General features: G+C 46.3%; 1 protein-coding gene across 11 annotated transcripts in view; it reads right to left on the bottom strand.

The window, feature by feature from the left end:
• The window catches only part of AFAP1L2 (actin filament associated protein 1 like 2), a 109,363-nt gene that overhangs the window by 38,497 nt on the left and 43,597 nt on the right, over positions 1-27,269 (bottom strand). For all 11 annotated transcript variants that reach the window (XM_030806776.1, XM_030806748.1, XM_030806752.1 and 8 more), the window contains one exon: positions 6,884-7,012. In XM_030806776.1, the coding sequence (XP_030662636.1) occupies positions 6,884-7,012 (129 nt within the window). The remainder of the gene's footprint in view (positions 1-6,883; positions 7,013-27,269) is intronic.

Raw genomic sequence — 27,269 nt, 5'->3', positions numbered from 1 at the left:
CCTGGGTTCCAGTAAAAGCACACAGCATTTTCAGTGGATTGAAAGAATAGTCCAACATGGAAAGAGCTGACAGATTTCCAAAAGAGAAATGACAAGTTGCTGACTGCTAGTTTTCTAGCCTGGCCGAGGGTGTGGGGGCAGGTAAGATACAGAGGGAGAGCTTAGGGTATAAAAATCCTGCACTTTGGGAGGCTGAGGTGGGTGGATCACTTGAGGTCAGGAGTTGGAAACCAGCCTGGCCAACATGGTGAAACCCTATCTCTACTAAAAATACAAAAGTTAGCCAGGCATAGTAGCTATAATCCTAGCTACTCAGGAGACTGAAGCAGGAGAATCACTCGAATCTGGGAGACAGAGTTTGCAGTGAGCCAAGATCGCACCACTGCACTCCAGCCTGGGCAACAGAGTGAGACCCCATCTTCAAAAAAAAAAAAAAAGAAAAGAGAAAAGAAATCTTAAGTTCAAGATCTGCCTTGTATCCCACCAAGTAGAGATGTCTCTGGGCTTCCTAGCATTTCATTTAAATTGTAAAATATTTCCTGTCATTCTCACCCTAGTCTGAAATTACTTGAATGGGCTGATCCAGTGTGTATGGATAAGCCAGGTCACACTGAGGACCTGGAAGTTCAGCTCGCAGGTCTCTAGGTAGGGGGCCACTGGATGGGTGAAGGGGACCTGAATAGCCAAATCACATGAGTTCTGAGTTTAAAGGGGTGAGTATCCTGAGAATAATAACTGAAGAGCCACCAGCCACCTGCTCTACCCTATAGATTATACCCTGCAGTGGCACAACACATGCCCTCCTTTAAAACCACTTCTGTGCAGGTTAAGTCACCTTTCCCATGCCTGCCTGGGCAGAGAAAAGTTGGCCTCCTAACTTGCTCCATTTCCAATCCCCCAAGGACCCTTTCTTCAGAAGTCTTCAGAGGAAGCTCATTCTAGTGTTTCTCTTCATCAAAATCCTCTCGAATTTCTTCTGCCGCATTAATTTGCATTTCCTAGAAACTTGTGGCTGATAAATTCCAGTGGTTAGAGACCGCATTACTGAGCCAAAGGAACCAGTTCTAACCTCTGGCAAAGGAAGCAGTTCAGCGTCACTCTGTTCCGTGGCCACAGACCGCCCAAACTCCAGCCAACAGGCCTGCAAAGGCAGGGCCCCGAGAGCCAAGAGGAACAGGAGGGGGTTGGATACAGCCTCAGTGATCAGCACCTGGGGTTGTCATCTTAGTGCCTTGCCCTGCCAGGACAAGAAATGTCACCCCTGTGCCAGGGACTGCAGCAGTTTATGGGTGGGAGCTGTGAGGTACAAATGGAGTGAACAGGAACTCACAGACTCCCACCGGACTCCCACTGAGACTCAAAGAGGGCTGAGTCAGTCCCTTCTCCAGAGCATGGCAGAGTGGAAAAGTGCCCTGCAGGGAGAGGCAGGAGATGGGGTCTCAACCAAAGCTTTGCCATAATGGCATAATTCTGGGCAAAGCACCTAACCCTTGTGCCTCCGTTTTCTTGTCTGCATGACAAAATACTGCCTGTTTCAACCAAACTCTTCAGTTTTCAAGAGTACAAAACTCAGATACTAGGGAGTTTGGAAAGGTAAGGTAACCTTACAACTAAGATGAAAAATGACAGCTTAAAACATGGGACATGACTCAAAGGCTCAACAATAGGAAAATGGTAACAAACCATGGCACATCAACATATATAACAGCAAGTCACCTTTAAAAACTAAATGGATTACTGAAGAGTGTATAAATTGGCATAGCCATTCTAGAGATGATTTTGGAGGATACATTTTTGTGTTCATATTCTTTGACCCAGCATTTCTACTGCTAGAAACTTATCCTACAGATAAACTCTAGCATTTAAAGAAAATTGTATTTGAGGACATTCACTACCATATTGCACAAATTTTTTTTTTAAAAAGAATACAACATATGGCCGGGCACAGTGGCTCACATCTGTAATCCCAGGACTTTGGGAGGCCAAGGTGGGTGGATCACGAGGTCAGGAGATCGAGACCATCCTGGCTAACATGGTGAAACCCCATCTCTACTAAAAATACAAAAAATTAGCCGGGCGCCTGTAGTCCCAGCTACTTGGGAGGCTGAGGCAGGAGAATGGCGTGAACCCAGCCCAGGAGGTGGAGCTTGCAGTGAGCCGAGATAGTGCCACTGCACTCCAGCCTGGTCAACAGAGCAAGACTCCGTCTCAAAAAAAAAAAAAAAAAACAACTTAAATGTCTACCAATAGGTTAAACATTAGGATTCATCCAGCATTGAACTCTACCCAATCGTGAAAATTAGCAAGGTAGCTCAGTGTCTGTTTACAAAGATACCCAAGACCTAGAGTTTAATTGTAAGATCATGTTTCAGAATAGCAAAAAAAGACAAAGTATATGAATTGTCAACACATGGAAATGTGTTCATGCAGCAATTCTAAATATAAAAATAATGTAAAGCAGAAACAGAGGCAAACCACAGCTACTCCAAAATATTCAGATAATGCTGATAAGGATCAAAAAAGGAACTGGAAGAACATAAATAGTGTTCAGTGTTCATTTTATTTTTTTATATCATTAACTAAGTTCACATACCTATACAAAAAAATAAAAGACAAGATGTTATTGTTTTAAATGTTGGATTCTGAGCAGGTGTTTTCTCTCTAAGATGATGATTTGTAAGTTGCAGAGAAAACTCACACTGGCCACTTCATGAGAGTGCATCGGCCCACCTTGGGTGGGCTGCAGGCTGAGGCTGACTTGGTTTTGATTCTCAGAGGGTTGCTAATCTAGGACTCTCCAGGTTGGGAAGTAAGAGGCTCCCAAGACCTTCTGCAATTGCGGGGAAAATACAGTAAACCTGGCCCTAGACAGGGAGGCTGCAGACAGGAAGGCCAGACTGCTCAGTCCTGTCTGGGAGGCAGCAGCCTTGGGCTAGAGAACTTTCTATCATTCACTCAACTATCTAACAAAGTGCATTCAGCATCAGCACTGTGCTAAGTATTGGGGATACAGCAGAAAACAGATGTTACCTCTGCCTTTGTGAACACCACAGTCCGGCAGGAGAGACATACCTGAATCTGACCATCACACAGTGGGTGGGAAATGACTACGGCCTGAAGGTATTGGGAAGATGAGCTCGAAGTGCTTGGAGGTCTGCAGAGGGTGGTCCTTCCCAGAGAACTGGCGTAGGGTGGGGAGGAGGAACATGAACCTCTTTGCTACCACTGGATACAGAACATTTGAAGTGCTTTTGACCAGAGGGGCAGCCACTGAAACGTCCCTGGAGCCTCTGAGGGTGGGATAGGAATGCGAGGCAGGAGTGGGGGCTGGTATGGTGGGGACACAGCTGTCACTGGTGAAGGCTGGAATAGACAACAGGGAGCCAAGCCCTCAATAAACAGATCTTAGTCTATGCCTGGACCTCTCCATCCAGACAAAAAGCAAAGAGGGTAGAAAAATTTGTGTTACATTGAGAAAAAAGAAACAAAGATCAGAAAACTCAGAGACAATTCCCTTTGCGAAGTGTAAATGCACACATACACATCCTGCCCAAAATGTGTGGAAGTCCCAGCAGCTCGGCCTGTTGGACCACGCCTATCTTGAGATGATCACCTTGCCTCCACTTACAAGTCTCAACAGGCTGAGCTAATTTTTGGGTCGAGGTGGGCCTGGGAGGCCGAGGGAAAGAATGCTGTCATTTCAGGTGCGGTATGTGTGTTTACGATTCTGTCCTGTGCGACACAACAGTTAACTGCAGGGCAGTGGAGCAGGGGGAGATAAGGTTAGGTCCACCTGTCCATGTCCAAGCCCTGGCTCTGCCCTTACAGCCGTGTGCCCTCAGGCAAGTGACTTTCAGAGGCTTGGTTTCCTTGTTGGTAAAATGGGAATATACTTTGGGATAAAGGATGATGTCATCCATGTCATTTACTGCATTAAGTACAGGGACACAGAAAGTACACAATAAATGTTGGCTGCTATTGTACCCACTCTACAGTCTAAGGGGTACAAAGAGGACCGGAAGGGAAGTTCCGTTAAACAGTGGCTATTAACAAGTGGGCTTTGCTTCTGAGAATAGGGCCCCAGGCCTCAGTGTGGCTGTGCATGGGTGGCACTCTGGAGGTGATTCACCTTGGGGAACCCATGACCATTTCTCAGCAGCTTCCCACCCCCTACGAGCTGCAGAGTCCATGGAGAGGGGAAGGCCTGACTTCATAAGAGCCGATCAAGGGCAGAACAAAAAGGTCATCCTACAGGAAGCCACATCACAGGTTAATTCAAAAAAGAGACCACATGTAGGAGGCGCCGCCAGAGTGGTTAGCACCAAGATCCATGGCTCAGACTTATCACAAACAGGTGGTTTCCAGTTCCCAACACAGGTGTTTTTTATCATTGAGCGTTCAAGGTGGAGCATATCGAAGTGGTGTGGGGAGTGTGCTTTTTAGAGGATTCCACTGATGAATCCTGCATGGAGTGAACCATCCCCCTCCAACTTTCCCGCTTTGTAATGTGGATTTCCCATCTGCGTTCCCACGATGGGCTGCTTTGATTTGCTGCTGACCAGCACTCGCGGCGGCAGGCAGGCGGACGCTCCCTACAAAGCCTTTAGGAGCATGGGAAGCTGCAAAAGCTGAAGAAAAACACCTCTGATGAGAGCCTAAGGCAGATGATTCCTCCAGAAGAGAAGACAGATGGGCATATAGCAACATGCCTCGGCTTTACGACTGCTTATTCAGAGAATAGAAACTAGTTCCACAGGGAACAGGGAAGGAGAAAGTCCTTGAAATGTAGCCTGGCAGATTCAGGTTGGACACAAGGAAGCATTTCTGGACTGTGATAGCCGGGGCAGGTGGAGACTTCCCTTCCCTGGCAGGACCTGGCCTCTTCCTGCTGGGAGGCAGATGGATTAGATGCCCTCACACAGTCCCTGACCGTCCCCAAACAGCATTTCCAGTTCTCAAACATCTGACATAAAAATCAACTGTTATGACTTCACAAAAAGGGTTTTCCTTTTTTAAAAGAATCTGAATTTGCTAGAAATAAAACCATATGTCCACAAGACGACTTTTTCAAGAATGTTCCTAGCCGCCTCATTCGTAATAGTTCAAATCTGTGAACAACCCAAATGGCCATCAGTAAGTGAAAGGATAAACAGATTGTGATGTATTCACAGAATGGAATACTACTCAGCAGTAAAAGGAACAAACTACAGACACACTCAACAGCATGGATGAATCTCCAGAGAAGCCAGACATATAGTACACATCATATGAATCCATTTATACAGAGCTCCAGCACAGGCAATATCAATCAGCACAATGGTTGCTTGTGTTGGGCAGCTGGGAATGGCCAAGACAGAACTTTCTGGATGATGGAAATGTTCTATATCTTTTTTGGGTGATGAGGACACAGGGGTATACAATTATCAAAACTCACTGAATTATTTCACATATGTGCACTTTATACGTAAACTATCTCAATTTAAAAAAGACAGAAAAATTATGGACTCAGGGTTCTGTAATTTACAAAGTCTTCCAACTGTTTTCCCTTGGGTTGTATAATACTGGGCAGGTTAAACTCTCCAGGTCTCAGTTTCCCCCTCTATAACAATAGCACCAGCCTCACAGGGATGTCTTAAATATGAAATGGGTTATTCCATATGCTCGTGAGAATGCTCAGTAAGCCCTAGCTATTGTTATAATTTATTATTCCATCTCTACTTTCAACCAGCATGGAAGAGTGCTTTGAAAATACTTCATTTAAAACCTCACTCGTGGGCTGCTGTGTCAACTGACCAGAGATTTCTGGGGCTCTGGCCCAAGTCGGGTCAGTCCTGCACCATTGTTATGGGGTGAAGTCCCCTCAAAATTCATATATTAAATCCTAGCACCCAGTATATCTCGGAATGTGATTGCATTTGGAGATAGGATCTTCAAAGAGGTAACTAAGTTAAAATAAGATAATTAGGGTGGCCTTAATCCACTATGACTGATATCCTTATAAAGAGAGGAGATTAAGGCCAGGCATGGTGGCTCACGCCTGTAATCCCAGCACTTTGGGAGGCTGAGGTGGGTGGATCACCTGAGGTCAGGAGTTTGAGACCAGCCTGGCCAACATAGTGAAACCCTGTCTACTAAAAATACACAATTAGCTGGGCATGGTGGTGGGCGCCTGTAATCCCAGCTACTCCGGAAGCTGAGGCAGGAGAATCGCTTGAACCTGGGAGATGGAGGTTGCAGTGGACTGAGATCATGCCACTGCACTCCAGCCTGGGCAACAGAGCAAGACCCCGTCCCCCCCCCCCCAAAAAAAAAAAAGAGAGAGAGGAGATTAGGGTTAGGCACAGTGGCTCACGCCTGTAATCCCAGCACTTTGAGGGGCCCAGGCAGGGCGGATAGCTTGAGCCCAGGAGCTCAAGACCAGCCTGGGCAACATGGCAAAATCCCATCTATACAAAAAAACAAATACAAAAAAAAAAAAAAATAGCTGGGCATGGTGGCATGCACCTGTAGACCCAGCTACTTGGGAGCCCAGGAGGTTGAGGCTACAGTGAACCATGATTGCGCCACTGCACTCCAGACTGGGTGACAGAGTGAGCCCCTGCTTCAAAAAAGTTAAATAAGAGGTGACTGGGACACAGACATAGAGGAAAACCCATGTGAGGACACAGGGAGAAGACAGCCATCAGCACGCCAGGGAGAGAGGCCTCAGAAGGGACCAAACCTGCTGATCCCTTGATGTTAGACTTCTGGCCTCCAGAAGTGTGAGAAAATAAGTGTCGTTTATAGCACCCAGCCTGTGATCCTTAGCTATGGCAGCCTGCACTGACTCACAACCATCTCTGTTGGCGTGGAGGCCTCTGCACCGCCCGGGGCCCACACTCACTGCTGCTTTTGGTGTAAAGCCGGAGGAGCTCCGCCAGGCAGCTCTTCTTCACCAGGGCTGTGCTGCTCAGGTTCTCCTGGTCAAGAATCTTGAGGAAGTCATCCAACTCCGTCAGCAGCTGTTCCAGGGCTAGGGACAGGAAACAGAAGAAACTTATAGTGGCTGCTCTCTCTCCAAAGCCCAGCTTAGATACACCTCGAACCCTCTCGTCCCAAGAGGAAGGGTTTGGTGTGAGGTCTGGCAGCGTGTTGGGGGGACTAGAAAGAAGATGGGATTCTCAGCTCCAGGGCCACAGGGAGAGAGAAACAGGCCCTTGGCTTGGAATGAACAGCCTCTGCTGAAGCCCCAGCCCCACCAGGTGCTGGAAGAATGACAACAGCCTCATCCGCCAACTTTCTATCTCCTCCACTGCAAACGTCTGCCCTCACAGAGCTCTTGTGAAAACTAAGAGAGCACCACATCCAAAGTGCTTTGAGGACTGTTGAGCTCTGCTCTTAGAGCTGTGGCTAGAATGAGGGTTACTCTCATCTTGATCCTCTCTGGGTGGCTGTGGGCCCATTTACTTCTTAAGTCTTTTAGGTCAAATGCTTTGTAAAGTTCCTTCCAGCTCTGAAATTTTATGGTTCTAAGCCTCATCTTGGCTTGGCTGCACGGCTTTAAAGTACCAATCTGTTCACAGGTTGTCCATGATTAACAGCCACACCTGAGCCGGGCGTGGTAGCTCACACCTGTAATCCCAGCACTTTGGGAGGCCGAGGTGGGTGAATCACAAGGTCAGGAGATCGAGATCATCCTGGCCAACATGGTGAAACCCCGTCTCTACTAAAAATACAAAAATTAGCTGGGCATGGTGGCCCGCGCCTGTTGTCCCAGCTACTTGGGAGGCTGGGGCAGGAGAATCGCCTGAACCCGGGAGGTGGAGGTTGCAGTGAGCCAAGATCACACCACTGCACTCCAGCCTGGTGACAGAGCGAGACTCCATCTCAAAAAAAAAAAAGAAAAAAAAAAAGAAAAAAAAAGGCCACACCTGGTTCCTCAGAGGCCCTACCTGGCCTCCAAAGCCCTGCAGACTGCAGCAGCCTCCCCCGTGGTCACTGTCATACTCCACGGCCCAGACACAGCACCCCTCTTTCCTTCTCTGGCCTTCACACATGGTCTTCTCCCCCTCTGCTAAATCACACTTGTCCCTGTGCTAACAGTGGTAGTTATCCGTACAGATCTGCAGCAACCTCAATTCTTGCCTCCTCAAAAGAAAGAATTTGAGGGACATAAGGCAGAAGGGGAAACTGAGACAAGTCTCAGAGCAGAAGTGAAAGTTTATTAGAAAGTTTTAGAACAGTAAGGAAAGGAAAAGAAGCAAAGTCCAACTTGGAAGACGGCTACGTGGGTGACCTGAGAAACCAAGTGTGAGGCTTGACTGCTTGACTTGGGGTTTTCTACGCTGGCATACTTCTGGGATCTTGCCTTACTTCTCCCACTCCTGAGATCTTATTGGGAAGCTGCTGATTGCTTTCAGGTGTTTTCTATGAGGAGCCTGCCTTTCTCTGGCACGAGCTGTGACCAATCATTCCTTTAGAGAAATAGTTAACAACTGCCTGACCATCACCTGGTGGTCATCGAACACTCCTAGTGTGTGGGGCGGGGTGGGGAGACCTCTCCTGCCCTGCTCATACCTAACTAGCTATCCGCTGTAACACCTCAGGTCTTGGTCTAGATAACATTCCTCCTTACACACCTTCTCTGGGCCTCTTTAACAGATCCATGTTACCAGCACTGGCCTCTGTGGTGAGCTAAATATTGGGCCTCTAATGATATCCATGACCTAACCCCTCGAATCTGTGAATATGCTACTTGACATGGCAAAGGGACTTCACAGATGTGATTTAATTAGGAGATTATCCTGGTTTGTGCAGGTGAGCACAGTGTAATCACAGTGGCCCTTATAAGGGGGGAGGTAGGAGGGTAAGAGTCAGGGAGATAAGATGCTACTATGTTGGCTTTGGGGATGGAGGAAGGGACCATGAGCCAAGCAACACAGGTGGCTTCTGGAATCTGGAAAAGGTGAAGAAGTAGATTCTTTCCTAGAGCCTCCAGGAGGAATAGAGCCCTGTGGCCCCCTCTCAGATTCTGATCTCCAGAACGGTAAATTAATGAGTTCGTGTTGCTTTATGTCACTAAGTTTGGTAATTTGCTACTGCAGCAATAAGAAACTGAGACATCCTCTCACAGCTCTGACTGTAGCATAGTGTAGCTGTCTGTGTCACCATTTAGCTGCAAGCTCCAAGGACAGGATTTGTGCGGAGCTCACATTTCCAGGGCCCAGCACAATATCCAATAAATATTTGTTGACTAAATGAGTAAATGAAAGCAAAGCAAATCTATCCACTTACTTTGTACATGAAAGAATTCCATGGCTGAATTATAAGAAAAATAAATTAGTGGCCTGGATTAAGAGTAAAGAGAAGTCCACTAAAAATCCAGGTATCTGGCAGGTCCTATCTAGCCAAAATACTGGAACAGATGGGATTTTAAAAAGCATCTCCTCTACTTATCTAGCTTACATAATACAGTCACAACACTGAGAACCCAAACAATTCTTCCCCCAAATGGCCTCCATGAAAACAACTCCTAGAGTTTACTGCATGAATGAGCTGTTCTGAAACCTGGACCCCAGCAACTTGCCTCCCATCCAGAACCCTTGGCACCTCCTGCTTTCCTCGTGATCACTCTGCTCCAGACCAGCATGAGCTCCCCACCTGCATGGGCAACCCTTCATTTGTGTCACCCTAGGGGCAAGTCAGTGGCTCAGGAGAAACGGGCACTTTGTGGGAAGCCTGCATTCATTTGCTCACCTCACCCCTGCTCCTTTGTCTCCCTGGCATTGCTGGTCAGCCCCACCATGACACTGAGCAGATTTACAAATAACCAGCAAGGAGGGAGGGAGAGAGGCTGGCACTGGGCACACCAGAGTGCAGGGCAGAGACTAAGCTCTTCCAGGTAGTTAAGTGTTTGCCCAAAGAGCATGGGCCACAGGAGCTTCTCAGCAGACAGAGAAGCATCGGCGGGATCAGTTACTATGGGCATCACTAGAGGTTGCCCCTGGCAAAAGTTGCCCTGTTGACCTTGACCTTAACCAGTAGGGCCTCCCACCATCTGACCCAGGGGAGCTTCTCTGCTGGAGCTGGAGGCCTCAGCCCCACGCCCTGCTGTGACCAGACTTGCTCACCAAGGGCCAAGAGCCACACTGCCAGCATCACCGCACCCTCATCCAAGGCAATGGTGCTGCTGGGCCTGGATGACTGAGCCGAACCGGAGAAGAACGGGAGACAACACCAAGGCGGAGAAACTGAATTAAACAAGGAAATGAAAGCAGCGCGATGATGGCAAAATTCCAACTCTTGTCTGAGATAAAGTCAGGAGGGACCATAATCCAGCTTTATAAATGTGAGCCCTGATGGTCTGCAAACAAACATTTCCTACTATGAAGTCCACGAGCATTGATTCAGCATCTGCTAGGCTGTCCCACAGAAGCATTTAAAAGAAAGAATAAAGCATGTTCTCCCAACTTCAAGGGCTTAGCTTGCGTTGCGTTTTGTTTCTAACAGCTATTCGTGAGTTTCCTGTCGGCCACAGGAACTCAAAAGTAGTGAGCTTAAAGAAGCCAAACCAGGGAAAATAAATTGAGGACAACGACAGTGAGCCTTGAACTCCGCTTCAGGGGACAAGGGAAAGTGAAAGGGCCTTGCAAGGCAATTGGGGTCTCAAGCTGCGTTTTTCCTGACTTCTGAACTTCTCAAGGCTGTCCCTCTGCTGCCACTTCAAAAAAAAAAAAAAACCCCATAAAAACTGTAAGTATCTTTTCACTTCCGCATCCTTGGCTGTTCCCAAAAGCTGCCCAATTCCTGGAAAATAGCCTTTGTTTCTATTTCACGTGAGCCAATATGTACCAAGCCAAAGGGTGGAAAGTGCTGGGCCTGGCCCTGGGGAGACAAAGGTGACCCCAAGGGGTCCTCAGCCCTTCCAGGGGCCTAGTGAACCCAGGGTGAGAAGAGAACTAATCCAGGGATGTCTCCAAGGACCAGCAATGCAATAAGGAAAGTGAGGCAAACTCTGAGTTTATCAGGGAAAGGAATTGTAGCTCGTCATTGAGGAATGCATAGGAGCTCACTGGAAAGGGGCAGAGGCATTTTAAGAAAAAGGGATGGCTGGATGCAGTGGCTCACGTTTGTAATCCCAGCACTTTGGGAGGCCAAGGTGGGCGGATCACCTGAGGTCAGGAGTTCGAGACCAGCCTGGCCAACCTGGCAAAACCCTGTCTCTACTAAAAATACAAAAACTAGCCAGGGGTGGTAGCGTGCACCTGTAATCGAAGCTACCTGGGGGGCTGAGGCAGGAGAATCGCTTGAACCTGAGAGGCGGAGGGTGCAGTGAGCTGAGATCACACCACTGCCCTCCAGCCTGGGCAACACAGCAAGACTCCATCTCAAAAAAAAAAAAAAAAAGGAAAGAAAGAAAAAGGGATGAGATGCTCAGAAAACTTGAGCCCTGAAAGTAATGTGTGTTTGGGAAACCACCCAGTGGCTCTGTGTATCGGGGGAACATGGAGCATGGAGGTGGGTGTGGGTGGGCCTCAAAGGGGAGAAGGTGGGCTCCGAGGCCAGAACTGTGGTTTGGGGGTGATGCAGATGAAGAGGGTTTTATTGTTCTGCTCAGGAGTCAGTGCCTTATTCTGCAGGGCCATGCAAGGCTGTTCTTTAAGCAGACTAGAGAGAATAATCCTGAAGCTGTGGGTCCTCAAGAGGAGGGATGGAAGGGGACTGGCAGCGGAGGCAGGGAGGCCAGTTAGATAAACTCATTAGTGCATACGGAATGATGAGGATGTGAGCTATTCACGGCAGCTGGGCACCAAGCCATCAGCTGTGCCCCTACCACCTCAATTCTCACAACCACCCTGCAAGTGCACAGCTGTGGGAATGGGCTAAGGAGGCTGAATTACAAACCAATTTGGCCACATCCCTGATGAGTAGTGGCATGGGGGATCAAATCCAAGCATATCCAGGTTCAAAGCACTTGTGTCTGCCATCCATCCGTCGGCTGTAGTCATTCCCAGGGAGCCAGGAAAGTGTATCTGAGTCATGGCCCCTGCCCATCAGTCCTTCATACTCCACAGGGCAAAGGGTGTAGGGATGAAGAGAAAGAGTGGACTGGAGACATGAGACAGGGAGAGCCCACAGGACCTGCTGATGTAGGCACTGGGTGGTGGAGACGTGGAAAGCCATCAGACACCGTGGTGAACCAGGCAGCCGTGGTGCCTGCCCATCAGGGAGCGGGTGGGCCAGCCAGATGTGTCGGGGAGAGCAGCTCTTGGGTGCTGTCTGCTGAGGACAACGTGGATACCCTCCTTTTCTTCTAGGCTGTGGCAGGTGAAGGGGAAGCCCCAGGGTTGAAGGAGCACAGGCCCAAGGATGAGAGAGAGTCAAAAGGGAAGGATGTTCCTTCCCTTCCTCTCTGGATCCATATCATTGTTCCAGGTCCAGCCAGGCCCCTTCTCCATAGAGCCACTGTGACCAGCGGCACTCAGCTCTCTTGCTGGCGTCTGACTCCCTAGGTTGTGGACTATCAAAACCAGTTGCCCATAGTCATCTGGGTGTGTGTCTATCTCCAGGGCAGAAGCTCTTTCCGGTCAAGGGTCAAGATTTATAGATTTGGGTGTCCGACAAGGTGCTAAGCACACTGGAGGCCATCGGCGATTCTCCTCCAGACACACCCTTTCGGGATCCAGCCACAGGCTTGGGGAAATAACAATCAACAAAGGCAAGGCCCCAGTATGCCAACCTCAGTGACATTTATCAACCCTCAGGGCTGGGAGGGGTGGGCATCCCTTAGAGGAATCTGGCTATTGCCCTGAGGCCCTGGAACTTGCTCACCACATTTCCTTTCTCCCCCACCATCCCCCACACTTTCATTTTGGTCTCTTCCTCGTCCTCCCGTGGAGGGAGGGAGAAATAAATGTGTTGTTCATTCTGGAAACTGTAGGCCCTTGTGCAGGCTTTCCATCCCGGCTCTGTTAAAGTTCAGGGTTGTCTGCTTAGGGTCAATAAGATTCTTGTTCGAGACTTCCAAGGCCCACGCAGGGCTGGGCGGTTCAACTGCTCGATTCATTGCCCTCGGCTGTGGTGAAGCTCTTCCTCCAGATGACCTCCTCCCCCAGCTTTTCTCATCTTGAGGCTGTCTTGCTTTTTGGTCCCTAAGTTCCCAACCATAAGCGTCTTCCCAACATGCCGAAAAAGCCACTCTTCACGGTTTCCCTGCTGTTTTATGCACACATTTTTATTTATTCAGCTGCATTTGCTGAAGACCTGAGATGGAGCATGATTTTCCTTCCCAATGTCAAACTGAGCAGACCTGCGCTTTATATAGCAAGACTGCACCCCTCTGCCCCAACAGTTCCCAAGATCAAGCCACTGGGTATATTATCCTCATGAGCCCAACTGCTGGGGAGCAGTCAGAGTTAAGGAGCCTCGTGAAGCTTTCTGCGAGAAGCAACAGCATCCTGTAGATGCCAGGGAGGGTGGAAAATGTCGAAGGTCTTCCTCCTGATCAGAGACAGCTCTCAAGTTCTCAAGATGAGCTTCTGGAAAAATACACTCCTCATACCACTTAAGAAGGGTGACCTCAGAGCAAATGCCCCTTGTCTTCAAAAATGTAAAACACTGAGTCAGCCTTTACCACGTACCTACTATATGTCTGGCCTGTTCATAGAAAGTGGGATTTTTTTCTTATTTTTATTTTACTTTACTTTTTTTTTTTTTGAGACAAGGTGTCGCTCTGTCATCCAGGCTGGAGTGCAGTGGTGCAATCATGACCCACTGCACCCTCGACCTCCTGGACTCAAGTGATTCTCCTTGAGTAGCTGGGACTACAGGCATGTACCACCACGCCCTGCTAATTTTTAAATTTTTTGTAGAGACAGAGTCTTGCTATGCAGCCCAGGCTGGTCTTGAGCTCCTGGCCTCAGGGGATCCTCCTGCCTTGGCCTCCCAAACAGCTGGGATGGCAGGCGTGAGCCACCACACCCAGCCTTCTTTGTTTTTGTGATGGTAAAATACAGATAATATAAAATTTACTACTTTAACCATCTTAAAGTTTACAGTTCAGTGGTGTTAAGATTCCCAGTGTGTGCAACCATTACCACTATCTAGTTCCAGACCTTTTTTTGGAACTACAGTTCCAAAGGAGAACTCATTAGGCAGTGACTTCCCTATTTCCCCCAGGCTCAGATGCTGGCAACCACAAATCTGCTTTCAGTCCAGTGGATTTGCCTACTCTGGGTATTTCATATACATTTTGCATTTGGCTTCTTTCACTTAGCATTATGTTTTCAAGGTTCATCCATGTTGTAGTAGGTATGGCTACTTCCTTCCTTCTTAAGACTGAATACAATTCTATTATATGGATATACTACATTCTACTTACCCATTCATTGTTGATAAGGCAATGGCTTTTTTAAACAAAAAACTTTTTTATTGGGATATAATTTAAATACAGTAAATGCTCTTGTTTTTACTGTGCAATTCTATTTGTTTTGACAAACACCCTCAGCTGTGTTAGGCACAGAACCTTCGCACTACCCGAGAAAGTTTCTTTGTGCCTTTTATAGGCAGCCCCCTCCCTACTCCCACAGCATGGCAGGAGGAATAGCTTTTGGAATCTGACTTCTTTTACTTAACATAAGGCATATGAGATTCATCCAGGTTGTAATGCATGAGAAGTTTGCTCCTTTTTCCTGCTACGTAGCATTCCATCATGTAGATGTAGGAAGAATCTTTATAGCCCCTCTGCTGGGCACTTCTGCACAGAACAGCAGTTCCTGCTTTCCCACACCAGATTGCCATGCTCTCAAAGGCACCTCACTGCTGACTTTACAGGGCGTGCTCTACTTTAAGTTCACGTAATGTGTGGCCACTCAGAGACATGCATACAAGAGGTAAAGCAGTGATTCTCAGCCCGGGCTGCACACTGGAATCACTGGGGAAATACAAGAATCCTGATGCCTGGGTGCACCCCCAGAGATTCTGCTGTCATTCCTCTGGGTGTGACCTGGGGCAGCACTTTTCAATCTTCCCAGGTGAGTCTAATGCACAGCCAAGTTCAAGAACTACCTAGCTAAAGTTGTGATGATTTGCTTTATGAAGTCTTTTTACCTAATAAAATTATGTGCAAAGTTCCTTAAAATGCAAACTTTCAAAGTGCTCCTATATGATCCTTCTGACCTACATGTAGAACTTTCTAGGCTCACGCCTGTTATAGAAAGTCAGATATACTTCAAAATATGTTTTCTCCTAAAGTCCTTTTCCTTCTGGACAGTAAGAGTGCAGAAGGCCAGGCTGGGGCTGGGTGCGGTGACTCACACCTGTAACCCCAGCACTTTGGGAGGCCGAGGTAGATGGATCACTTGAGGTCAAGGGTTTGAGACCAGCCTGGCCAACATGGCAAAACCCTGCCTCTACTAAAAATACAAAATTAAGCTGGGCGTGATGACACACACCTGTAATCCCAGCCACTCAGGAGGCTGAACCATAAGAATCACTTGAACCCAGGAGGCGGAGTTTGCAGTGAGCCGAGATTGCACCATTGCTCTCCACTCCAGCATGGGCAACAAGAGTGAAACAAGGTCTCGAAAAAAAAAAAAAGAAAAGAGAAAAAAGAAAAAAGAAGGCTGAGCCAGGTGTGGTGGCATGCACCTGTAGTCCCAGCTACCCTGGAGGTGGGAGGATTGCTTGAGCCCAGGAGTTCAAATCCAGCCTGGGCAACATAATGAGAGCTTGTCTCTTGAAAAAAAAAAAAAAAAAAAAAAAAACACAGTGTAGAAAGCAAGGGTCAAGATGTCTCAAGATATCTATATGTTTACATATCACTGTACTCAGTTTTTTGTCCTGCTTAAGCTCTTATCCCTGAAAATCAGCACCCAAAGCAGACTGTAGTCATTTCTGCCTGCTTGAAACCCAGTAAACTGAGCCAGAAATGTAAATAACTTTCTCCAGTGTAAATACTCAAGAAGTTTTTCTTTATCTCCATCTCCAAGAAATGGCGAGGGGCGCGGGGGGGTTTGCTTCACTTGCTAGCACTGTGAATGCTCTGCTCCCGCCAAACCTGGCCTGCAAGGGTCATCTTGCCATCATTTTTGCAAGATCTGCTTTTTCTCACCTATCTTTGAGTCTCATCACTTCAAACACTTTCCCCAGAACAGCCCACCCTCCGCATTCCCAGATTAGCCGTTGAAACTGAGATGGGACAGATGCTGGGCCGTGGCTTGCACTACTGGAAAAACAACTCGAGTTGCTCACTGCCGACCTTTCCAATGGAACAAAACTCCCCAAGAGCAGAATTCCAACCCCAGACTAGGAGCCAGCTGGAAGCAGAGCTTCTCAGATAGGGCCTTTGAAAATTCACACAGGCACAGCTGAAGACACGAAACCAAGCACAGAGGAGAAAAGACCTCAGTCCTACCAAGGGCCACATCCACTCTGTCTGGAACTGCCCAGAAGCACTGCCTGTCCATCCAGCCCAATAGCACACAGGGCTGTTACTTGACGATTCAGTCGTCTTTATTGTTCTCTGTTGTCCCATGGATGCAAGTCCTTTGTCCCCAAATGAAATCGAAAGCTCTGTGTGGGTAGGGACCATATCTTCTGGTTTGACTTCCTCCCCCACTGTGCCTAGATAGTGCTTTGCTAGGGTCAGTGCTTGGAGAACATCTGCTGAACATAAGGCTTCTAAACAGATAGACACATACCACCTGCCTTCACTAACGAAAGCTCCCCTATTTAAAGGGTCTGGGCTGGTCAGTCCAGTAGACCTGGGCAAAGGGCTCACAAGTCCCATCTGGGCCAGTTAACATCTCTAAAATGAGCCACCAGAGGCAGCCCCTGGCAGCTGATGGGCTGGAAGGACAGGAGACATCTCACTCTTGGATGGTGCTCTGGTGGGAGAATTTTCTCAAGGGTACAGGTGGGAAGGGCATGGAGGTGGCTTGCTCCCCTAGGGATCAGAAGCAGAGAGAACCCGGGGTGAAAGAAACCTGACCCCTGAGGCACTCTAGCAGTTCAGAGGGCACGTGAGGGCAGACTCGAGACACTCCAGGTTCCAGCGGCCACCAGGGTCCAGGCCAGACAAAGAGGCTTTGGGTCCCGGGAGGCCTTTGTTCCTCAGCCCATTTAAGACATTCCTTAAATGCAATCTACCAGAAGAGTGGCTTCATTCAGAGCCAGCGGGGGCCAGTTATGCGGGTGGGAGGCACAAAGGTTTGCCTGGGTATCTCCCTGCGCAGCAAGTCCCACAACCAGCACAAACCATTTTAGCCTCAGAACAAGAGGCTGACGGGGGTCACTCGAGTTCACATTGGAAAGGCTGTGTTGGATAGGAAAAAAGAAGGCTGGAAAATGATAACGGCAATTATCTTTTGGTGGAGGGGCTATGGGAAATTTTCACTCCTTTATAGCCTCCCCTGTTCCTCAACACAGAAGAGCATGGAGTTTTTACGCAGAGAAAAGAAGTTGTGCAGTGGATGCTATGTTTTCATTTGGAGCCGTAAATCTAAGGTTGTCCCTGTTTACTTGATATTTGTACCAGAGAAAAAAGACACATATTAAAGATGGATGGAAGGGGGAAAATCACCGTATGTCCAGATTTACTGTTTCCTTCCAGCATTTGGCAAAACTAATGAGATACCATTGGACTGGTGTGCTGGTCGGGACCTTTTCATCCTGTCCAGGCCCCTGCCTCCGAGTAGGTCAAAATCAGCCCCAGCAATCCAAAGTGACCACCACTCTGACATTGGGGTCAGCCGGGGGGAGGCACATGAGGCTGATTAGGTGCCCACCGGACCACCAGGCAAAAGCCCTTCCTTGGGGCTTCAAGGAACCTGGGCAGGAGAAACAAAGGCCTCCTGGGCCACCCTCCTGCCCCAAGCCTCTTTGGCCCCTGGTGGCTGCTGGAACCTGCAGTGTCTCTCAGCTGAACTTATGCTCCCTCTGAACCAGAAGTGCCCTAAGAGTCAAGTTCCCCTTGCCCTGGGTTCTTGATCTTGCAAGAAGCAGCCACCTCCACCCTTCCCACAGGTACCACATTCCAGATTCAAATTGCCTAAATATTAGTTCCACATCTCGGCTCACTCTTGGCTGCACCATATACTGGCTGCGTGGCCTTGGGGAGCTTAATGAGCCTCTCTATGCTTCAGTTTCCTGGTTTGTAAAATAGGGCTAATAATAGTACCTAGGGATTAGTTCGTGGGATTAATGTGAAGATCACCAAATAACCTCCTAAAGTGCTTATACTAAATTAAATGTTAGTTGCTAAATAAAATCCTCATTCCTCCTATAAGAGTGGTAGAAAAAACTCTCCATAGACTCTAAATACACACACACATTACAATTCTAGCAGACAGCTTTGAAAAAGCAGCTGTAAGCTGGGTGCAGTGGCTCACACCTGTAATCCCAGCACTTTGGGTGGCCAAGGAAGGCAGATCACCTGAGGTCAGGACTTTGAGACCAGCCTGGCCAATATGGTGAAACCCCATCTCTACTACAAATACAAAAAATTAGCTGGGCATGGTGGTGCAGGCCTGTAGTCCCAGCTACTCGGGAGGCTGAAGCAGGAGAATCGCTTGAGCCAGGGAGGCAGAGGTTGCAGTGAGCTGAGATGGAGCCACTGCACTCCAGCCTGGGTGACAGAGCAAGACTCTGTCTCCAAATTTAAAAAAAAATAATAATAAGGCAACTGGAGATGTCCTGTTTGATTTTACAGGACTACTAAATTATGTCCTGGTAGACAGCAACAGGGGCAGGTGAGGAGGAATTTGGGTTAAACCCTTGCAGGAAACCACCTTCATAGAAACACACAGTACTGAGAATGAACGAGTGAAGGTTTTCAAAGTTTTCTGTAGCTTAGCCCAGGTTTCAACAGGTTAAAGCCAACACTAGAAACAGGTCGAAAGAATGAGAGTCAGCTCGAGGCTATGATTTGAGAGGTGGCTACCAGGTCCTTTGGTGTTTTTCTCCATCCTTCTGCCTGTCTGCCCCCTTTCCACTCCTCCGATAGCCACAACAGGCAGCGTTCCTTTCGGCAAACAGCACGGCACTATCAACACTGCCCTGGAAGGAATAATCCATGAGTGTGTACAGTGGATACCTGTTGCTTTTCCCCCTTCCCCCTCATCCATTCACTCATATTTGGAGCCAAATTTCCCTTGGGAAACCCCCTTTCCTTACTGTCTATACTTGTGGAACTAAAACTCCACACCCAACTCCATGGGCAGTCACATGACCTTGGACCTAACCAGTCAGAGCATTTCATTCCCCAGCCACAATGATCGGCTTAGAGACAGACCCATGACCAGAGCCAAGCCAATGAGCATCAGCCCTGGGACTCTTCCTGGAACTACTAGGAAGTGGGCTTCTCCTTCCTCAGGGTTGAGCTTATAGAATGTTGGCCTGCAACTTCTGTGGCCATCTCCAGAAACAGTCTGCCTGAGGAGGGAAACGGGGCCTGGAGATTCCTGACAGCATCATTTCAGCACTTAGATTCAGCCATGACTCAAACTAGCTATTCTTCTATACCACTCAGTAATATGTGGCCAAAGCACCCTATTTGTTTGTTTAAGCCAGCCTGAATTAGGTTTCCTTTGCTTGCAAACTCAGAGTGAACTACTAGGACATTGTTGGACCCCAAAATCTGGACCAGGCAGTCTGCAGATCCAATTCTAGTTCATTCTGTGAAGTAGGTATTACCATCCCCAGATTTGAAGCCAAATGAGGCCATGTGGTTCCACCGGGGTCACACAGCAAGTCTCAGAGCTCAGAATCAACAGGTCCTTCTAGCCCCAAGCCTAGAGTTTATTCCATTACTCTGAGTCGACCTTACATTGGTAAAGATTTGCTTATTAAAACAGACTGTACAGAGAGTGGACTTCAAAAACATTCTAAGGACAGCAAAGTGTGGGAAAAGATCCAGATAAAAGCAACTTGAGAAGCCTGGGATATAATGTCACCAAGTCCTGGGGTGGGGGACAGAGGATAAGTGGAGAGAGGACAGCGAAGACAAACTTCCACCAGCCTTAGGAAAAAAAGGGTGGAAATGGAAGGGGGAATTCCAAAGACCCAGGAGGCCAAGTAGAGCAGAGGCATGGCATCTTGGGAGACGGAAGGATGTAAAGAAAGACCTTCACTTATTCCAGGGAGTGCTGACGGATTTCAAGATTGTGGAGCCCTCTGGGGTAGCCTGATGGGAGATACAAGAGTGGAAGCTGCAACTCTTGGCTCATGGAGAAAGACAGCTGTGGAAAGAATGCCATCCCGGAACCTTCGTGACTGAGTCCTCAGTGCCAGGGGCCAGAACCTAGAGGCCAAAATAGCTGATGAAATAGATGGAACTTGATTGTTAAATTATGAGGCACCACAAGAAAAGGATCTGCCTAAAATGATCCTTAATATTAGGAAGTGTGGAAGAGCAAAAGCCGCCACATGAAGGAGCAATTTTAATATAGCAGGTGGTTCTGAATGGCTGTCAAGCTTAGACTAACTTGCTTCTGCTGATCGTAGCACCTCTAATGGACAATAACCAATAATCAGGAGAGAGCCTGTGTGTAATTCCTTTATCTGAACCACATCAACTTGAAACCAGTCCTCTTAAGCCTTGAAGAAGTCAGAGATCAATATTGAGTGGAAATTAATCATTTGGTCTATTTTTCTCCTTCTTTGTATAATGAGAGGACCTATCCCATATGGTTCAGATTTGAATGGCCCCACCTAAGCCATAGGAGAATGGGATGTAGTTGAGGTCTGGCCATCCCTCACGCCCTGGTGATGAGTTCAACTAATTCAAGCAAGACTGTTGTCTGGGATTTGCTATATGGGCTTTGGGAGAAAGAGATCTTTCTTCTCTTGGGATTGCAAGCCACAAGGATGCATAATTGGAGTTAGAGGAAACCGCTCTTTTTCCAGTCTAAGGATTAAGCCAGTGCTCAGAAGGAACAAAGCTAATAACTAGAGAAAGAGACAAAGCCCTGACCACATAGCTAGGGTCCGTAGGTCCAGCCATGCCTGAAGCTAACTTCGCACCTGCCATCTACAAGAACCAACAAATTCCCTTTTTCACATAAGCTAGGCTTTAGTCACTGACGACCAAAAAGCCTTTTTTAATATAGAAGTGAAGGTTGAACAAATGGTGGCTCCATATAAACCATTCCCTATATAAGGCATACCCCAATTTTTCAAGGTCATACAATGGCCCCATAGAATCTAACTTTCTTGCTCCCTTTGAAAAGTCCAAGCACAAAATCGACAGGACCAGGTAATTATCCTGGATAAACCATGGCCAAACCACTAGAAAACTGCTGACGATGGTCAACAAACACCGAGGGGTATGGCTGTAATAGGTGCTATTTAAACCACAGTGGAGTATAGCAGGCCTAGGGATGGATGCGGGTGGGGGGAGGTTGCCTCCCCCGCAGAAGCCTTTCTCTTCTCTCTCTCTCTCCCTCTCTCTTTTTTGAGACGGAGTCTCGCTCTGCCGCCCAGGCTGGAGTGCAGTGGCACGATCTCGCCTCACTGCAAGCTCCACCTCCCGGATTCACCCAAAGTGCTGGGGTTATAGGCATGAGCCACGGTGCCCGGCTCTCCTCTCTCTTTTTTCTGACTGACGCTCACATCCCTGTGCGACTCTCCATGGTCCCCACTACAGGGCCCACAGCAGTGCTTTGGAAACTATGGGCATAGTCTTTTAGGTGGGCTGTGCTGTTAATTCAGTGCATTAGCATTGGTAGCTTTAAAAAAAAAAAAAAAAAAGTTTTGCTGAGTTTTGCTGTGAACTTAAAACTGCTCTAAAAATAAAGTCTTTTAAATATATGTAGTAGAAAATATTTGAATGCATACCATCTAATAAAGGCACATACTCTTTCAAAAAATTTCTGTCGGGTCTGGGCACAGTGGCTCATACCTGTAACCCCAGCACTTTGGGGGACCAAGGTGATCGGATCGCTTGAGCCCAGGAGCTTGAGACCAGCTTGGGCAACATGGAAAAACCCTATCTCTACAAAAAATACAAAAAACTAGCCAGGCATGGTGGCACATGACTGTGGTTTCAGCTACCAGGGAGGCTGAGGTAGGAGGAGAATCTGAGCCCAGGTGGTCAAGGCTGCAGTGAGCAGTAATTGCGCCACTGCACTCTAGCCTGGGTGATAGAGTGAGACCCTGTCTTAAAAAAAAATTGTTTCAGGTGTATGTGTGTGTGCATCAGTGTGTGTGTATGTGTGTGTGCACGCCCTGGGAAACAATATAAAATACATTTCTTACCATGGTCACAATCGAAAAGTTTGAAAAACATTTATCTGAAACTCCCAAAGCCAGAGATATTTTGAAATTCAGTGTATTTTGGAAAAGTAACATGGTGCATATTCCCCCAGCAGAGTCTGGGGAAATACTCAGGAATAAAGTGCATTAATATTTCTATAATAAAATACACAATTATTTATAGTAAGTGGGATAAACAGATAATGAGTCACCTCACATCATTTCAGGGCCGTTTTTATCTCCAAATTAGCTTGTGCCTGCTTTACAAAAAACTTCTGGTTTCCAAGAAACTTCTGGTTTCCCCCACCAAACAAACAAAAAGAATGTAAAATAAACATTTTTTAAATATTGATGACATGTTGAAATGATGATATTTTGGATGTGTTGAGTTAAATAAAGTCTATTCTTAAAATTAATTTCATCTATTTTTCAAGTTTAAAAATGTTAAATGTAATTTAAATGTGTCATTAAAATTATATATGTGTTTTAAATTTTATTTCTATTGGATAGCACTGATCTAAAACATCAGAGCATTTTTAAAGCATTTTTAAAAGTCATCCCTCTTATTAAAACAAAACAAAACAATGTTCAGAGAGAGAAAGGGACTTCAAGTTGCACAGAAAACCCAAATTTCCTACCCCTGCCCAAGGCTTTCTAAACCCAATTTCGAGTAGTTTTGTATCCTAGAGAGCAAAGGAGAGAAGAAAGCTTATTCTTGAATGAGAATTCCATGGGAGCAGTGAGTAAAGCTTGGAAAAGGGCTTTTACATGTGTTGGTCACGATTTACTAAGGTGAGAAGGCACTAAAAAAGGAAAGTTCTCTCCTCAGGAAAACAGCTGTGCCCTGGATGAAAAAGATTTGGTTACTCCGCGCAGGCTGTACTTTGTTTACATGAACAAGAGCCAGTTATTCATCACAGAAATATTCTAAATTAAGCCCTTGAAGCCCTATTATATAAACAAGCTAAAGGTATCACAGAGTTTTGAGTTGGACCATTGTTTTTGTTTAATGTTTCAGCCAAAATTTGTCAAAAGAAACTGCTGATGTACAATTTCAGACTCTTCCAGAGCATTTCATTTGGGGAGTAGTTTGCATTTGGCTCTTTAATCAACTTTTCTCTTCCCTTTCTGGCCAGTCTCAAAAGGACCCTCGGATCCTCACCTCCCTGCCCTGCCTGTGCTCCTTGCTATAATTTTTCCAACACTGTGGCCTCCAACTTCAAACACCCTGAAATTGTCTTTAACTACTCTTTCTCTGGTGTAACCACATTCTCTAATGCAACACCCACGCACACTCATACTCACTCTGAACTGTTATCCTCTTGACCTTGAAACCAGGCTTTAACAAGGGCCCAAGGTGTGGTCAGCATTTCAGCCCCTCCCTGTCCCAATCTCACAGCACCCCTGTCTACCCACAACAATTACTCCACAAGCATTTCCCAGGTGGCGACTGCACTTCCAATATTCCATTGAAAGCAGTGGTGAGTATCGGCTCTCTCTCTCTGCCTGGGTCTTGCTAAGCAGTGCAGTGGAGAAGATAAACATGAACATTCCAATTTCCCCATTTCTAATTTACATGTATTCCTTGAAATCATAAAAGAAGAACGCGTGTTGCAATTCTGTTTGCATTAATATAGTTGTGTCCCTCAAATAGGGTGCTACTAAAAGAAAATGTTTCTTAGAGTCAGTGACATTTTAGAATCAATCATTAGTCAATCAGCTCCTGTCCTTCCAACCACGGTTATTTTCCATTCCCTCACAGGGGCTTATTTGCAGTGTGTTAAGTTTCTTTTGACAACACACACTTTCTAAGTGTTTTTAAGGGCCTTAAATGCTAAAATTGTGTCTGTCTCAAATCTCAAACCAGATTCCCACAGTATAAGCATCAGGTCTGAGAGTTCAGCCTCCCCAGAACAATCCTGGCTCTGAATCCCAGTGTGGTTCAGGAGTTGCTCACTTCAAAGTGAAGTCGAATCAGAAAAACCTAGGAATAAACAAGCCTCTCTTTTGTTTTCTGTTGTTCTGAATATGATTTGGCATAAAGTAAAGCAAAAATTCAATGACCTCTAAATTCGGCAACAAGGATTAATAGATTTTATGATGGGTAATTTTCTATTGAAATAAATAGGAAGATAGAATTACAGTTAAGGAAATAACACAAAATGCTATCAATAATAAAGCAGTCAAAGAAAAATAAGTCTACAACCCAAACAAGGGAAATTGCTTTTATTAATAATAAAGTCAGCCAAATGATGACAAAGGATATCTCACTGAACTCAGACTCATAATAAAACTATATGGTATAGCTCATCATCCCTTAGATGAAGAAACAGACTCAGGGAGGTTAAACAACTTGGCCAAAGTCACACGGCCAGAAAATCCAGATCTGAATTCAAATCACTCTAACTCCTTCCACCATCACCTCAGCTAGCCTCCCTTACATTTTCTTCTTTCAATGACAAATAACAATAATAATAATAATGATAATAAAAACCAGAGTCATTTGAAAATAGAGCCATAGGCTGGGCATGGTGGCTCACACCTCTAATTCCAGTACTTTGGGAGCCCGAGGTGGGTAGATCACCTGAGGTCAGGAGTTCAAGACCAGCCTGGCCAACATGGCGAAACCCCGTCTCTACTAAAAATACAAAAATTAGCCGGGTGTGGTGGCAGGTACCTGTAATCCCAGCTACTAGGAAAGCTGAGGCAGGAGAATCGCTTGAACCCGGGAGGCAGAGGGTGCAGTGAGCCGAGACTGCACCACTGCCCTCCAGCCTGGGCAATAGGAGCAAGACTCCATCTTGAAATAAAAAAAAAGAATATAGAGCCTTAGCAGAGAAGGTATATCTAAGACACGATTGTTTGCCTAGATTCATATATACATACAGGAGAATTATGGTCCATTTTGACCCTGGTTATTAGTACAAGTTGTCAGTGATCAAATCATATCCTCTGAGAACAAACAGTAAAAGGAAATGGTAAAAAGACTCAAGAAACACATTACAAGAGGTAATGTAAGAACTGAGACCACTGTTATTAGGATTCCTGGTGTGTAACATTGAGTTGTTCAAACACTTGACAAGTTTATGAGCAAACCCAGCATGGTAATGATTTTGTTAGTATAATATTTGTTAAGCATGGGTGGCCAAACCGCAAACCATAACAATGTTATAATTGGGTTTAAAATGACTTTTGGTATTCAAAAGGCTATATGACTTCTGATGAAGTTAGCTAATAAGAAAACAAATCCACCACTCAAATGCATTTTGTGAGCCCATGTGTAAACTTTCCTTGTACTTCTTAATGGAGCAACTGGGAAATGAAAGATGGCGGGAAGGAGGCTGAACGAACATCCACAGACCAGTACTGCTGGTGTCATTCATCTGAGTCATCTGCAAATGGATCAACATTCCCCGCACTCTGCAGAGCAGGTCTACTCATCAGAATGAGTTCATGGGGAGTTAGAACTGCTAAAGGAAAGGTAAAGGTTGGCTGGCAAATAATGTTTTCATCAGAGCCTTTTCCTCTGGATTTTAGGCTTCAAACAAGTAATCTGTTGGCTTAGTATGGACCTGGACAAAGAAACCCAGATAGTTCTTGGTACATTGTAATAGTACATCCTATCCATCATCTCTTTCATTCATTTAACTAAAGGTGCTGACGTGGTCAGGGCAAGAGGCAAAGGAAGCCAGTGGAAACTCAGAAGGCTAAGTAAACATCCCATCTTAAGGGCTCCTCTTTTGGATTTCTGCCTTGGCCCCTCCAATCCTGTTTTAACTGGTGTCCTTCACCAAGGACACCAAAAAGGGTCATGTATATGACATTGCCACCTTATCAGAGCTCAGGACAAACATTTGCCCACAAAGAGAGTGTGACAGTTAATTTTATGCATCAACTTCACTGGGTCACAGGGTGCCCAGACATTTGGTCAAACATTCTTCTGGGTGTGCTGGTGAGGATCTTTCTGGGTGACAGGAACATTTGAATCAGTGGACTGAGGAAAGCAGATGGCCCCTCTAATGTGACTGGCCCTCATCCAATCAACTGAAGACTTGAATAGGACCAAAAGACTAAGAGGGAATTCCTCCTGCCTGTCAGTCTGATCTGGGACATCAGTCTTGTTCTGCCTTTGGACTAAAAAGTTGGCTCTTCTTGGGTCTCAAACCTGCAGGCTTTCAGACTGGAACTCTGATCGGCTCTTCTGGTTCTCAGACCTTCAGACTCAAACTAGAACTACACCATTGACTCTCTTAGGTTTCTAGCTTGCCAGCCACAGATCCTAGGATTTCTCAGCCTCTATAATTGTGTGAGTCATTTCCTTATAGGAAATCTCTTCCCAAATAGATACCTCGATATCTCGATAGATAGACAGACAGACAGACAGACAGACCGACCTATTGGTTCTGTTTCTCTGGAGAACCTGACTAGTACAGAGAGCTTCTGCAAACCAAGGAGATAATCTGTTCAATTTGAAATACATTTTTTTAAATGGCAAGAAAAATGTTACACAGTTGGAAATTAAACCATTTACCACTATTATTCTGAAACCTAAAACTTCCTAGGTACTTTTCTCTCCCAAATTTATTCCAATGAACATAGTTCAAAACCCCACAGATCAGGACAATATCTTGGGGTTGAGGCTCAGAAGTTCTCAGAACTTTCCACATGCATTTTCTTTTTCAAGCAAAATTCCTGCATCAGTACAATGATTTCCTCCTGCATTAGTCCGTTTTCATGCTGCTGATAAAGATATACCTGAGACTAGGCAATTCACAAAGGAAAGAGGTTTAATGGAGAACTCGCAGTTCCACATGGCTGGGGAAACCTCACAATCATGGTGAAAGATGAAAAGCACGTCTCACATATCAGCAGACAAGAGAAGAGAACTTAGCAGGAAAACTCCCCCTTACAATAACCATCAAATCTTGTGAGACTTACTGTCACAAGAACAGCATGGGGAAAGACCCGCCCCCATGATTCAATTACCTCCCACTAGGTCCCTCCCACAACACATGGGAATTCAAGATGAGATTTGAGTG

Source organism: Nomascus leucogenys, chromosome 3 (genome assembly GCF_006542625.1).
Source record: "Nomascus leucogenys isolate Asia chromosome 3, Asia_NLE_v1, whole genome shotgun sequence".
NCBI classification, from domain to species: Eukaryota; Metazoa; Chordata; class Mammalia; order Primates; family Hylobatidae; genus Nomascus; species Nomascus leucogenys.
The sequence above is the reverse complement of the archived record's forward strand: the minus strand, read 5'-3'. Positions and strand labels throughout refer to the sequence as shown.